The sequence below is a fragment of the Podarcis melisellensis genome (genome assembly GCF_964234715.1).
Source record: "Podarcis melisellensis genome assembly, chromosome: 16".
Taxonomy (NCBI): Eukaryota; Metazoa; Chordata; class Lepidosauria; order Squamata; family Lacertidae; genus Podarcis; species Podarcis melisellensis.
In genome coordinates this window covers 30,925,591-30,941,014 of record NC_138533.1, presented here as the reverse complement: position 1 = coordinate 30,941,014, position 15,424 = coordinate 30,925,591, and the positions used below count along the sequence as shown (strand labels likewise).

The 15,424-nt window shown below is 42.1% G+C and overlaps 1 protein-coding gene across 2 annotated transcripts; it reads left to right on the top strand.

Moving 5' to 3' along the window:
• Positions 1–1,263: 1,263 nt before the first annotated feature.
• TRMT2A (tRNA methyltransferase 2 homolog A) lies at positions 1,264–15,320 on the top strand. 2 transcript variants are annotated; one of them, XM_081893342.1, is made up of 12 exons: positions 1,264–1,351; positions 4,249–4,878; positions 5,790–5,898; positions 6,249–6,430; positions 7,078–7,192; positions 7,511–7,626; positions 8,404–8,515; positions 8,951–9,073; positions 10,164–10,239; positions 12,148–12,264; positions 13,773–13,869; positions 14,311–15,320. In XM_081893342.1, the coding sequence occupies exons 2-12, from the start codon at positions 4,250–4,252 to the stop codon at positions 14,573–14,575; spliced, it is 1,941 nt and encodes a 646-aa protein (XP_081749468.1). In that variant the 5' UTR covers positions 1,264–1,351; position 4,249; the 3' UTR covers positions 14,576–15,320. The 2 variants fall into 2 exon arrangements, with proteins under 2 accessions (XP_081749468.1, XP_081749469.1); XM_081893343.1 differs by having other exon boundaries at positions 1,342–1,363.
• The last annotated feature ends 104 nt before the right edge of the window (positions 15,321–15,424 follow it).

The following is a 15,424-nucleotide window of genomic DNA, read 5'->3' as shown; positions in this document are numbered from 1 at the left end:
CGGCAAATCTGCAGGCACGTTTATCTCTACATGAGCAAAGTTCTAAAAGTACCACATTGAAACCCACTCCGTAATAATTATTATTTTATTTATACTCTGCCCACTCTGGGCGGCTTCCAACAAATCATAAAACCTCAGGAAAACATCAAAAAAGTTATGTAGTTCTCCTTGACATCTGGGTTTTCCACAGGGAGGGCGCCACTGCCCAGTGAAGAGCGCACCTTCACTGTGTTATTTTCGGCGCCTGCTAAAAAACGTTCTTGTTTAGGCAAGTCTGCCCAGATATGTAGAAAGCTGACGTGTGTTTAATCAGGTTGTTTTTTAAAAGCTTATTGTTTTAAAAGCTTATTAACTATTTGTGAATGTTTTATGGAATTGATAAGCCGCCCTACACCCGGACGTCTCGGGCCGGCTCCCGCCCCCTTTACTTAAAATGGCTGCCGCGCGTGGCGAATCCGAGGTGGGGGGGGGCGGAGGCGGTTGGAGGAAGGAGATGTTGCATGATGGGAAAGAGCGGGAAAAGGGCGGAACGGCTCTGGCATCTTCGCTTATAACTTTTTAAATTTTAAGTTTTTATTTATTTTACGGGTGGATACAATGTATTGAACACAAAAGTGTTCAGCGCATTTATTATGAGGCTACCCATGGATTCTCTCGGCGCCCTACGGGTTTTTTTTTTAAAAGAAAGACAGAATAAAACAATAAAAATCATGCTTTAATTTTGTAAAAGTTTTTTTTAATGTAATAAATAATAATGACAAGGTGGAATCGAACCAAAAGGAGAAAGATGGCGTGAAAGGAAATAACCTAAAAACATAAAAACCATAGTTTAATAAAAAAAATAAAATCCTTCCAGTAGCACCTTAGAGATCAGCTAAGTTTGTTATTGGTATGAGCTTTCGTGTGCATGCACACTTCTTCAGATAATAAGTTTTGTTTTTAATGTAATGACGATAATTAATAATTATAGTTTTTGTTTAAGATAATAATGACGACAGGGAGAGGGGAAATCAAACCTAAAAAGTGAAAAAAAAACAAAACACCAAACAATAAAAATACTTTAATAATAATAATTTAATAATAATAATAAAAAAATACTTTAATAATAATAATTTAAAAATGCAACACAGTACAGCAATAATTAACAATGTCGATGACACAGAGAGAGGAGGAACCGAACCTCAAACGGGAGAACCGAAGTATTTTTTTTCAAACGGACGGTCTCCCGCGCGTGCGCGGCGGTGACGTCACTAGCGCTCTTCGTCGCCCCGCCCCTTTCCTCCACCCCCTCCCTCCCTGCTTGGCCGAGTCCCGCTGACTGACGAGGCCTCCTCCTTCGCCGCCGAGAGATGTGAGTAACGAGGTGGGGTTGGGGAGGGGGATGCGCGGAAGCTCTTACAAAATGGCTTGGCTTGCGCGAGGGGCTGCCTACGCGGGTTCGCCCCTCTGCGAAGGGGGGGGGGAGGGGGGAATAAGTGGCCTCGTTGCAAGGGGGTGGGGGGGAGGTTTTTATTTTATTTTAAGGGTGGTCGCCTGCTGCGTTGCTGTATCGCCTCAGCGCGTGGCTCCCCCTGTGGTGGTGGTGTGGTTTGGCGGAGCCCCCCCCCCAAATGGGGTCATTTTCCGTAATCGTCATCATCATAAAAGTCAATGGTGAGCTAGGACTAGGGAGCTGCAATGTTCAAGCACAACCCCCCCCCCCCAGCTCACTCTCTCAGGCTGACCTACCTTATAGGGTTGTTGTGAGAGGATGAAAGGAGGGGAAAGGGTGAGGGAGAACAGTTTGTTAGTACTTGTTGTTATTTAGTCGTGTCCAGCTCTTCGTGACCCCCTGGCAGTGGCGTAGCGTGGGTTGTCAGCACCCGGGGCAAGGCAAGTAATTTGCGCCCCCTAACCCGTGGATTTGCGCCCCCTAACCCTAACCCCCAGATGTTGCGCCCGGTGCGGCCGGCCCCCCTGCACCCCCCACGCTATGCCACTGCCCCCTGGACCAGAGCACACCAGGCACTCCTGTCTTCCACTGCCTCCCGCAATTTGGTCAAACCCATGCTTCAAGAACACTGTCCAACCATCTCGTCCTCTGTCGTCCCCCCCTCCTTGTGCCCTCCATCTTTCCCAGCATCAGGGTCTTTTCCAGGGAGACCTGGTGCTTAGAAAGCCGACGTAATCTTAGTCTGCCTTTTAGTCTTTAAACTTTTGAATGTTTTAAAATAGGGTTGCAAATCTTCCTCAATTTTACCGTTTTATCTTTTTGCAAACTCTGTCGAGGCGTACAAACTTAACGAAAACAAGCAGCGTATAAATTTAATGGAATGAACAGTGCTGTAGACTCTCTGGCCACTGTCCGGGGGGGGGGGGTACCTAGAGGTTAGTTAAGTTGCCCCCTGCTGAGGGCACAGGTTCCGGGGTGGGCTGGGGGTGGGTGCACACAAATCGCTCTTCTCCACCATCCTGGCCTCCCTGGGCCACTTCTCCGCTGCTCTGGGTGGCCAGGCTTCTCTGGGCGCTTCAACAGAGGAATCTGGTTGCTGGCGTGGGCCATTGCACAGCCCTGCAGGGCTCCTCCCCAGTTGGCCCTAGTGGAAGAATTGCAGAGGGGGAAAGGAAGGGAAGGAGGCAGAAAGGAAAGCAGCAAGTGGAGGGAGGGAAGGAGGCAGGCAGGCCAGTGGTCCCCCACACCTGCTCTAACCCATCAGGTTCCCTCCAGGTGTTGTTGAACTCGCAGTTCCCATCAAGGCCCAGGCAGTGTAGCCAACAGTTGGTGATAATGGAAATTGTAGTACAGCACCATGTTGGTCATCTCTTGTAATCTCTACTCCACATAGGTAAGCCCCACTGTGTTCACTTCTAGATGAGTGTGCATAGGATTGCAGCCTGTCGGAGTGGGTGCCTCTTGCTTTTGAGACATTAATCATATTATTAATATGGCAGATACCTCAGTGCTGCTATGTGTGCTATATTGTAAAACAAACCTTTCCTTAGACAGTCTCCTCCATCCTCCAATACACTGCTGGGTTGTTAGTGCGCAGTGAGAGTTGGTACTAGTTTTGCTAGTACTGTTCTTGTGTTTTAACATGTAACCTGATTATATTTCATCAGTCCAACTTGCCACGAGGCAGCCAAGAGATCTGATCACACTTTGGTATGGCAAGGCCTGCTTTTTAACATGTTAAAGGTAAAGGGACCCCTGGCCATTAGGTCCAGTCGCAGACGACTCTCACTTTATTGGCCAAGGGAGCTGGCGTACAGCTTCCGGGCCATGTGGCCAGCATGACTAAGCCACTTCTGGTGAACCAGAGGAGTGCACGGAAACACCGTTTACCTTCCCGCCAGAGCGGTACCTATTTATCTACTTGCACTTTGACGTGCTTTCGAACTGCTAGGTTGGCAGGAGCTGGAACTGAGCAACAGGAGCTCACCGCCTGTCGTGGGGATTCGAAGCGCCAACTATCAGTTTCTGTTTCTCACTGTGCAGCTGCGTAGAGTCACATGACTATGTTTACATTCCAGAGACCTTGCAGTCTCACGGGAAAGGGAGACGGGATGTGACGTTAGTGGTTTCATGTTTCCTTTGTTCCTTTGTTCAGTTGCTATCTGCTTCCATAGATATATTTCTTAGCTGTCTGTGTAGCTTAGAAATAAACTCTTTAAAAATCTAGCTCATAGTGTCTCATCCTTCCCTGTGCTGTTTTGATGCTCTGCTGGGAGGATGTGCCTTGGAGCCTCATCAAAGGCTCGAGGTCGTTAAACACGTCGGGAGGCGATTTCAAAGGCTAGGCTCTGTGGTTTAACCCACAGCACCACCCGCGTCCCTCTTTAACGTTACCTGTGGATTAAAGCTGCCATATGTACATCCCCCTTTACTTTCTTGAAATTTGATTCTTGGCTGTGCAGGTAAGCATGGAGCCAAACCTAAATGTGCAGCTAAAATAATAATATTGTTTTTCCCTATGTACCTCTGCCTCCACTTCTCTCCTCTTCCTTTTTTTCTTCTCCAAATTTTAGATTGTAAGATCCTTAAGGGCAGGGACCTGTCCTTAAGCACACTGACAGCTTATAGAAGAAATAACTGCTATGGCTAAACTTAATTCATCTAGAACTTGATAATTTCACCCTTTTGTCAATTCCAACACAGAGGAAAACCTAGTGGGCTTGATTTTTGCCGATGAGGCTTAACTAAACATGATTTGGCTAAGCATTTAACACATTTTGCCGTAGAATAATTAATTCTGTTACTGTTCTCTACAGAATGATGGAAGACATCAGTGGTGCGTGCTTTACTGACACACAAACTGCAGTTCCTCTTGTGGAAACGGAGAGTGCAACTGAAAATCTAACAAATGAAGATATGGGAGAAGAAAACAACACGGCGAACACTTCAGATACTTCCAGCATATATAGATATATTAAAGATGGCTTGTTTACGTCAGAGATCTATAAAGTAGAAATTCAAAACCTCCCCAAATATATTGGTTTTAACGAAGTAAAGAAGTTCCTTGCCAAATATGGCCTTACCCCTCACAAGATAAAACTGTTTGCGAGACAGACGTTTGCATTTGTGACCTTTAAGAGTGAGGAGGGTAGGGACAGAGCTATGAGGGTCCTTCATGGGGCCCAGTGGAAGAACCGAAACTTAACTGTGAAACTTGCAAAACCAAAGGCTGATCCCATCATAAAGAAGAGGAAAAGAGAAGCAGAGGAGGGAGAGGAGATGAAAGAGCAGACAGCAGCAAAGTGTTTGGCTTCAAATAATGGCAAAGAAGAGCCTCTGAGTAAGCAGATAGCAGATGTGGTGACCCCTTTGTGGAATATCCCATATGAGGAGCAGCTGGCAAGGAAGAGGGAAGAATGTGAGCAAGTGCTGCTGAAACTGACAAGGTAATTTTTCTGTTTGTAATAAATATTATGATTATCTCCATTTCTTCTGTTTAGAATGCCAACATTCGTGTAGCCAAAATGGCACCATCCAGGTACAGGAGGGGACATATCAGCTCCAAGACTTGCAGAAGTGCAATTGGGGAGGGTGGGAATGGAAATGAAGGGTGCATCTCCAGAACAGTGCACTGAGAACTGAGCCTGCTCAATAGGCACAGAATGCTGCCTGCCTGCCTGCTTGGGAGAGTGGAAGCAGGAGTGAGTACCCTGAACAGGAACACTCCACACTGCAGCACTTTGTTGCAGGTCTCACTTGCATGTATTCAGAAAGCTTTCTGAGACAGCGCAAGCACAGTCCAAGAAACCAAGCTGGTTTTAGCCTCAGCATTAGTGGAAATGAAGCTGATAAATCTAGGTATTCTTCTGCTTCATTGTGCTGTGATGTGGATTTTCTGGCTTCTATTCTCAAACTGCAGTTTGCATATTTGCAATAAATACTTTAGAAATGTGCGAGGTTTTTGTTTTTTTGTTTTTTTTTGCTTTTATATTTCGTCCCAAAATGCTCTGCTCATCACATGCTGCCATACATTGTAAGACCAGGCATCCGCAACCTTCAGCCCTCCAGGTGTTTTGGACTACAATTCCCATCATCCCTGACCAATGGTCCTGTTAGCTAGGGATCATGGGAATTGTAGGCCAAAACATCTGGAGGGCCACAGGTTGGGGATGCCTGCTGTAGGACAAAAGGGCTGAGCCTGTTCCGTTTTTAGATCTTGGTGCCGCATCTTAATAATTTTAGGTGCTTTATAAATAAACACCAATGGTCAAATTCATAGGTATTTGTGCAGGGGAGGGAATAATGTTCATTGATTATTTTTGCTCTGATTACCATGAACGATCAAATTGTTTTACAGGGACATAGGGAACAACAACCGAGCTCTTCTACCATGGCTTTTCATGCAGAAGGAGAAGTGCGGTGGCCTGTGTTGCTCCCTGGAAGGAGTGAAAGCATCCCCATTACAGGTCATACATCTCAGGAACTGCTTATGAAGTGTGATACTGTGAGGAAATGAATCATAGGCATGGAAGGACCGGGTTAGCCTTACTACTGCACTGTCCATGGTCCATAACCTAAGCTGTGTAATTTTTGGGTGGGCACCTTTAATCTGGTAGCATGTTGCAGTACTGGGCATAAAATTCTGGAATTCTGGAATGGATAGCTTATTACCATATATATTATTTTAGTACTCATTTAGCCCAACCTGTTTTAATACTGTAATTTGCAACAAATGTTTATGGATGGAAGTAGCAAGCATGTCAGATTCCAGAGGAGTCGGATAGGCATTCTAAATTTTCCCTTCCTTTACATTTAGACTGAGTACCGCAACAAATGTGAATTTTTGATCGGCATAGGCCCGAATCAAGAAGATAAAACCGTGGGGTTTCGCCTTGGCAAATACAAGGGTGGAACATGTGCTGTAGTGGAACCATTTGACACCATTCACATTCCTGCTGTAACCAAAAAGGTAGCAAAGGCTTTTCAAGATTACATAAGGTGAGTCCTCCGTTGGACTGGATGACAGAATCCTAAACATCTTGCGTGTATAAAATTTACCTTTTCCGTGAAACCTTTGGCACAACCTACTAGTTCCTGTGCTATACTGGAACTAAGCCTTTAGTATATGTAAATGAAATAATTGCCTGTTCTTCTCTTGTTTACCCCTGTCTCCATTGCCTTCTCTTCCTGCTGTTGTCTACTGTCAGACATCCTTTGAGGCAGGGACCTGCCCTCTTGTGCTTTGCCATATACGTTAATGGCACTATATAGATAAATAAAGCCCAACTTAACCACAAAGCTCAACATTGCCTTTGTGAATTCCTTGAGGGACTGTACCAAAGAAGGCTAAGTGGGAGCCTTTTGATAGACATTAGTTTTTCCAAGGAGAGAAAGAGGGGAACTTCCAATGTGTGTACATTTGCAGCAGTTAGTACATAGAATCCATTTTTGGTCAAGTGATGTGAGCAGATCACTGTGAAAATTGATGCAATGTAGATATTTACATGTCATCATCCAAAAAATTATAATGTTCAGGATCAGTCTCCTAGTTTAATGTGGCAGTTTCCTAGCAGAAATAATTTTAGCATTATGTGGTTATGCTTTTTAAAATCCAAGTTTAGTAACCAAGAATTTCAAAATTACAGGTCTACATCCTATGGTGTCTACAGCCCAGAAACCTACAAAGGTCACTGGAAACAGCTAACAGTTCGCACTAGTAGAAATGGCCACATCATGGCAATTGCTTATTTTAATCCACAGGTACTGAATATGATTTATGTAATAAGGGGAAACAAGTGCATGCTTGTAATGCAGGCATTTCAGAAACTCTTAATGGTTACAGTTTTTCCTGATTCTGGAAATGTATTTTGTGAAACTAACAGTGACACAATGTTTTAAAGGGAAGTGTGTCCTTAGATGTGTTATGGAGGGTGCACTATTTAAATAAGTACAAGCATACATATGCTGTTATCCCATAGTTCTTCACTACACCTGTAATCTGCACCAACATTTTTCTTTGAAGTTTGTAAAATTAAGCACCTTAAGCATTAATTTTCTTTTCTTTTTTTAAATGTCTAGAAACTAAATGAAAAAGAGCTTGCAGAACTGCAAACTTCTATGGCTAAGTACTTCACAGAAGGCACTGGAAAGGACAGTGGAATAACTTCTCTCTACTTTGTGCAGGAAGGTCAAAGGTGATTGTTGCATCTCAAAAAAGAAACTTAGTATGACAGTGTAATGTATGGTGTACCAGAGTTTTAGAACTTGAGCTGCAGTCTCGGCCATTAAGGCACTTGAATCGATGACAACAGTGGGTGACATCCAATACGAATAATTCTCAGAGTAGACCCATTTAAATCAATAGACCTAAGTTACTTAGCTTGATTGATTTAAATGGTCTACCCTGATAATGACTTGCGTTGGATGATACCCAATAAAAACTGCCATAAAAATAGTAAGATTCAAAACACTAAGCAGCCTATAAATCAGTATCCCAGGATCCATTAAACACTAATGGATATGGTCAAACATAATTCAGTAAAAATTAAAGTCACCCATAGTAAGGAGCTGTTGTTCCTGGTGATTGTTTTTATGAGCATTAGTGCTGGGAGTCGATATTCCTTGCATGCTGAAATGTAACTATTTGTATTTTTCTCTTACTGTTTTGTGTTTGCCATTCCTTTGAGTAGCTTTCTTGGATGATGCCATCACACAGAGAAAGGGCATGTCAGTTCAGTCATTCATATCTAAATCCCATTAAGACCAGCGTTTTTTGAGCTTGCACAGCTGTGTGTTCCTGCTAAAGAAATACAGAATGAATGCGTTCAAAAAAGTCCCTAGATCTTTACAGCTTTTTTGCTTGAATTGGTTATCTACACTATTGCATCCGAATGCACTTTAGAAGATTAGGATGCAAAGGAAGGATAATGATTTAAACGCTGTTTCTTGCTCCCTCCCTCTTCTCCCACAAGAAAATCACCCAATCGTGAAGATTTGACCTTGGAGCATGTTGCTGGTGACAAGTACATATATGAAGATCTTCTTGGGCTAAAGTTCCGGATTTCTCCCCATGCTTTTTTCCAAGTAAGCATTTAAAGCATTGGGCTTAAGTGTTTTGTAGAAGTTGAGATCTCTTGTTGATTGAGTTTTGCTTATAGCGAGGTACTCCATAAACAGTGGGAGAGAATGGTAGAACCTCCTCATTGTCCTTCTGAAATATCCGGAAAGCCATTTGTGAAATCTGGAGTTCATTGTAAAAAAACTCTGGAATCAAGAAATCAGCAGTGGTGTATTTTTCAAACACACATTTCATCAACTTGCACACTTTTTAAACAGTAGCGTGTTCAGGCAGCAGCACAGTCAGAGGTTTCAAGTATAATGGCTAATCATGCTCTGACTTTAAAAAAATTAAAAACTTGGGTAAGGAGCAGTATATACTGTAATGCTGTAGAGTAGATTTTAGCCTTTGACATGCTACCTGCCTGCTGAATACTGACACCCTATGTTGAAATTCTGTAGGTAAACACACAGGCTGCTGAGGTTCTGTATTCAGTCATCCAGGAATGGACCCAGGTGAACGAGGAGACGACTGTGATGGATGTTTGCTGTGGAACTGGATCAATTGGTATTTCGCTTGCCAAGGTGAAATAACATCTTTCATGGGACATATGCCCTTTGGTATTGCTTTTGTCTCTTAAAAGTACTAATTCAAAGAACAAAGGTCACCCAACAAGTAGTCTCGCCATGTGGGTAGCTATCTGCATGCCCTGTGTTCTGGAAAACTGAAAACTAACAAAATAAGTAATGAAATTATGACTACTATTGCAAAATGAATGATCTTAGAGCCAGCATAGATGTTACTTTAAATGTATGGCTTGTATCCAAAGTAGTGCTAAACCTCTCATTACATTAGCACAAATTTAGGAACAAATGCCTCCTAAATTTGTTCTGGGGGTTTTCACGAACCTTCTGCAGCAGATTTGGGGAGGGTGTATGTGGCCAGGGGGAGAGAGCAGGAGGTTCTATTGTGCAAGCATAAATCCTTGCACAAGTATAAATTGGATACCACTCTGTAATTGCACTTAATATATCTTTTTTCTTTAAACGTAGCAGCTGTGGGGGGGATCAGGGTCAAGAAGGCACATTAACCCCACCCCCCAAAAGGTGTCATTAGTTCCAGGAGGGAAACTGCTGATGGTGTCAGTTGCAGATTTGGAGGGGGTGTTTATTGGTATTGGGATATGAGGGGAAAGGTTTAAATTGTGTGTTGTGGTCCTGACAAGGTCACCCAAGTGTATTTTTCTTTTTGGCCCCTAGGCTCATCTATGATATGGTTTGATAGATTTTGGGGTGCAGTTTTCTTTGTGTTGCTGGGGCCAGGCAGAACCACCAATCCTTTGCTCTTGCTCCTCCTCCTTTTCCTGGCTTCTTGGCAAACCTAATCTTTTCATCAGCCTCTCAGGTTTAAAACTGAGATACTCTCTAAGGTCCCTCTAAGCACTAGCTCTGCTTATTTTTGTAACTATTTTTTTGTTTTGAGAGGTTTAGATTAACTGTAAACAGCCCCTCTGTAAACCTGTTTTCAAGTCTAGTTCAACTCTGTGGAGTGGGTACACACAAAAAGGTTGAAGTAGCCTAACAAGATAGCTCCTCAAGTTGCAATATCCATATTTATTTTGCTTGGTACTCAACTAAAAATGTAAAACTGTACATTATTGCTTTCGTTCTACAGAAAGTGAAGAAAGTTATTGGAATTGAACTTTGTCAAGAAGCTATTGAAGATGCCAAAGTGAATGCTCAGCTTAATGGTTGGTAAAAGAAAGCATAATATCTCAGACTTTAAAGACAGCTCTCATTATTAAGCAATCCAGTTTCTAGTCTCTTCTGTCCCAATTCTTTTTTCCTTGACTACTGGAAAGCAGCTTGTCAAGATGTTTTAGACGATTATTATTTGCCAGAACTGAGCTCTGTGTTGTCCTTGAATAAATGTCAACTAAGGGATTGGCTCTTCTGGTTAAAATTCAGAAGGGACCTGCAACTAATTAGGAGCACCAGGTTTTCTCTTGGTATCCCCTCTTGAGAGCAGAGCATTTCTCCTTAAGAAATCTGACCAGCTTCCTTAAAAAAAGCATTATTGAGCTGTGTTTCAAGCGACACCCACTACAGTCTTGGATGGACACTACAACATACACAGACATACTTTGTATTTGTGGTCAACCTCAGATGGAAGACCTCCATCATTATCTGTTAGTCTTCCCCTTATGTAGAGACCCAAGAGATCACTTTCTGAAACCTTTGTTCACAAAAGCACGTACACACCAGCAGAAATGGTCTGGTTTCTGAGCAGGGCCGTCTTTACCCAGGGGTGTGGGGCACCTGGCCATTGAATTCGGGGGGGGGGGGTGCCAGGCGCCCAATCTCGCGCCGCCTGCCTGCTAATATTGCTGCAGGGGGAGTTCTCTGAAAAGTCTCGCTCACCAAAGCTGGGAAGAGGGGAGTGACAGGAAAGAGGGACAGACTGAAAGAGAATGCACCTATCTAGCGATGGGAGCGCGCCTAGGCTCTGGAAGAACTCGTATACATGCTCTTGCAAGGGCCTTCCCAGCTCCTCTAGAAATAAGGTTGCTCCCACAATGAAAGGCTGCTGGAGATGGCTCTCCCATGCATGCACAAAATGCCCACCCATCTCATCTTTCAGACACCTCCCTACGTTTGTAAGCACATGCGTGGAGTCTTTACACCGACTTCCAATGTGTTCTTTGTCTTCTTTAGAAAAGCTGGTTTTAAACAAAAAACACACAAACCCCCTCCCTTTTGGAGCCACGCAAGCATGAGCGCTATTTTATCAAATGGTAATAGGGACATAAGGCATAATATATGTTAATTTGGGGGCTAAACGAAATTTGGAGGCGCTGGGCAGAACTTTGCACCCCGGCGGCGCATATGCTAAACGGCCCTGTTTCTGAGTGACAATAATACTTTAACACAGAGTGGCCCTGTGCTACGAAGGTATTAAAATCACTAATTTTTTGCAGGTACTGTCTGGTTACTGTACCCAAGCTGCTTGCAGTTATTTAGTGAGAGTATGCAGGCTATAGGTAGCAGTTAATAAAGCAGAAGGATGTGAGTTATGACCTAAAACTTTTACTGTAAAATATATTAAGATTTTTTGGTTACTAAATAAATCAATAGTCTGACCACTGACCCATCTAGCCAGCACTGTACAGTTTATTCTGACCAGCAACATTTCTCTAGGGGAATGGGCAGAGCTTTCCCAGCCCTGTTACTTTTGACTTTCTGTGTATCCTATTTTGGAACAGTAGATAGTGCCCCTATAGTTCATGCAGCAATGCATGTAGTTTAAATCAACCACCTGCAATCATGGCCTTAGCCATGTTTCTGATGGAGGTCTCTGTGCCTGAACAAGTTGCCTACCTTAGAGCCTTTATCATGAAACTGCATATTGATCCTGACTTGTTCAAAAAAAATTTTTTAATTGAGCGAATGAAACTCTGTATTTTAAGTGAGACTTGTTCTGCACTTAATTGTGGATGAGGTAAACATTTACTTCAGAGGAACTGTATTAATATTTTTTCAACCAGCATGGACATGAAAAACTGGCAGTTGCAAGCATCAGTTATTAAAGGAAATATTGATGGGGCATGTGTAAATAAGCAAATGTGTTACACTGTTTTGGATTTGTTTTCCCTCTCCAGAGCTGAATAATGTTGAATTCCACTGTGGAAAGGCTGAAGATCTTGTTCCTTACCTTGTTAACTTCCTGGAACTGCAGAATTCTATTACGATTGTAGATCCTCCTCGAGCTGGGCTGCGTGAGTTTTGTTTTGTGACCTTCTTTTAGTAGAATAGTTTGAATAGAGATGGAGGTGTGCAACATAGTGAGCAGTAGTGACAAAAGTAAATGGGGAGATGTGCTGGTGGGCAGTGGGATCAGCACTGAGAATAAAACAAAGGGAAAGTGTTTCTGGTTCTGCAGATCAGCTGTGGAATTCCTTGGGTGCAGAAATACAGCATTAGCTCCTTTCAGGCAGGAAAGATTGGTTGATGACTTCAAAGAATATTGTTAGTTAAAAATAAACCTATTTTTTGCTGGCTAGCAGAGGGGCACATAACCTCTTCTAATTTCAATGTAGACTACATACTTTTCTGATGTTAACTATTCACCACAGTTTAATAATATGGATCACTTGGGTCCCTTCCCCATTCTTTGTTATGATGGATGGGTTCAGGGTGGAGAAATATGGTTTGTATTGTAACTAGGGCTGTGCTATAAATGGATATATAAATGGATATATAAATGGATATTAGATCAAATTGTGATAACAGTTTTTTTAAAAATGACTTTGCAATTTATTGCATATTGTGTTTGTGGCATTAAAATATCACAATACTGCAAAAACCAGGAAGCCGATGCTTCTTCCTGTGTGTGCAGCCCTTGCTAACTCCACCTCAGACAGCTCTTTCCTGCCTCCTGCAGCAACAAGAAATACCGTACTTTTCCATGTATAACACACCCTCTTGTATAAGACGCCCTCTATTTTAGGGGACTCAAACTTAAGAAAATGGGGGGAAATTGCCCAGAGTTCTGCAAATACAAAAGGCATCTCTATAGCCAGAGAACGCCAAAATGCAATTTTTCCTTGCAAAAGATTAAATTTCATTTAATAATTTTTGTTCTGTAAACTTTTATCCATTCTTTCTGGTTTGGCTTGGTTTATAAAAGAAATGCAGTTTTTCCAGGCAATGAAAATACAAATTGTTTATATTTTGTACAGTTAAAATTTACCCATTCCATTCTTTCTGTTTTGGCCTGGTTTAGAAAATAAAATTAACAATCAATTTGGGGTTGTGCGATGTATACATTCAACTAAAATTCAATAGTGAATTATATTTGAACATCTAAAAGTGTGACACTGAATGTGTTTTTTTCTTGTTTAGTAATGTAATTAAATTTTTAGGGAAAGCTACTAATTACTTCCACAGCTTTAATTTTAGAGAAAATGTGCTATTTTTGGTAAAGTAGTACTATAACATAACAGCTGTAATAAAATGTTAAAGGTAAGTAAAAATCTATCAGTTTTATAGATAGACCCATATGTAGTAGCAGTTGGCAGGACATTATCATGACATAGCTAGCTCCAGCCTTATTTCAGGTATCATGATATATCAAAATATCACAATGTTTAACTGGTGATACATAGTGATGTAGAAAGCCAGATATTGCCCAGCCCTAATTGTAAGAGTGGAGCTGCTTCATGTCCGACGGTGCTGTCACATTAAGAATCTAATTTCAGTTTTTGTCAAAATGTTACCTCTGCAGATTCCAAAGTAATTGTTGCAATCCGAAAAGCAGAACACATAAAGAAGCTTATTTATGTAGCCTGCAATCCTCGAGCTGCCATGAACAACTTTCTGGAGTGAGTTTACAATGGTGCTGGTGGGATGGAGTAATTTTTAAAAAGTCTTGATCCCTTCTTTCCCCCTCCCCCAAAATCAGCATTGATTTTCAATGTTTCAAACAGATTAATAACCCATGGGATTAGGTGGTTAGTTAAATCTCTTACTGAAGTGAGGTGGGAAAGTCAGCCCTGGCACTTAAGAGGACTTTGAACGGTGCAAATGGCCTTTGCCCTTTTCAGCCACATCATCTTTTGGGCAACTTGGAGGGGTGAGCTTAGTGGATGTGGGTCTAACAGTGGATGTGGCTTCATAGGTTTCTGAACCTATGCATTCCAGGAGGGCTGGTGAGGAATGTGGCCTGGAGTGATAAGATATTTGCCCCCCCAGGCCTGGTACCCCATTCCTGGCCCAATCAATTATAAAGAAATGTGTAAGACTAATACTGGTCTCTTTGGTAGCCTCTGCCGAGCTCCTTCGAATCGTGTCAAAGGAAGCCCTTTTCGTCCTGTTAAAGCAATAGCCGTGGACCTCTTCCCTCACACTATGCATTGCGAGCTGCTGTTTTTCTTCGAAAGAGTTCAGCATTCAAGTGACAAGCCTTCTGAAGCAGCCCAGAACTCAACTGAAATTCCAGAATTGAAATTGGAAACAGCAGGTTCTACAGAAGAAGGCGATGCAAACCTGCCTAAAGAAGAGGAAACCCCTGACTGTTCCAGCAATTGATATTTATGCCAACTGGCTAGGCTGTGGCTATTTTCATTCTTAAAATTCAAGACAGCTGCTGTCCTGTTTAAGAAAATGGAAACATTGGTTGCTGGGACTTTGGAATAGTGGCCAATTATCAAAACTACTTGTACAATGCAATCCTGTATGTGTCTGCTCAGAATTCCCATTAAGTTTAATAGGACTTACTCCAAGGTAAGTAGGTAAAGGATTGCATCATCATTGTGTAGCTCTAGAGTTGTCAGAAGCTTATAGGAGGCAGAATGTTTGTATATGTGTGTACATATACACACATTGTACACACAGAGAGATGAAATTTAATTTGTTTTTATGCCAAACTGATTTGTTTTTAAATCATGGAACAAGAAAGGTGAGGGATGACTAGGGAAGCTATACTGCTACCTTAGATAGTAAATGATTAACAAAACCAGATATGCCAATGGTGTAACAAGCTTTCTCAATAAATGTTCAAAATATTATTTTAAGATGAGGTAAATGCAAAAGCAAATACTGTACCACAATATCCAGTTCACACAGGTCTGAAGAGGAATTATCTGTAATGAGGAGGGAGACAGGGATTTCTAGCATCCCAACTCTGGAGCCTCAGCAATGCTACATTGCCTATGATATGTCTGTGTGCCTAGGCCACTTCAGCTTTAATGTGGAGTTCTGTCCACATCAACAAGGACTAGTTTGTATGTGCTTAAAATTGCTACTATATAATAAATGAAATAAGTTATTGATATTTTTTTTTACTCATACATTCAATATTAATGGGCTAAAACACAAAGATATTTAGTCAGGTGGCAGTCCTACTTTAAAAGGTTACATACTGACAGTTCCATGACT

Bases quoted from the DNA above. Each gene is read 5' to 3' on its own strand.
- TRMT2A (XM_081893342.1), top strand. From the start codon at position 4,250: ATGATGGAAGACATCAGTGGTGCGTGCTTTACTGACACACAAACTGCA. The intron at 4,879-5,789 runs GTAATTTTTCTG...ATTGTTTTACAG, and splicing joins GTGCTGCTGAAACTGACAAG to GGACATAGGGAACAACAACC. The intron at 9,074-10,163 runs GTGAAATAACAT...TTCGTTCTACAG, and splicing joins TTGGTATTTCGCTTGCCAAG to AAAGTGAAGAAAGTTATTGG.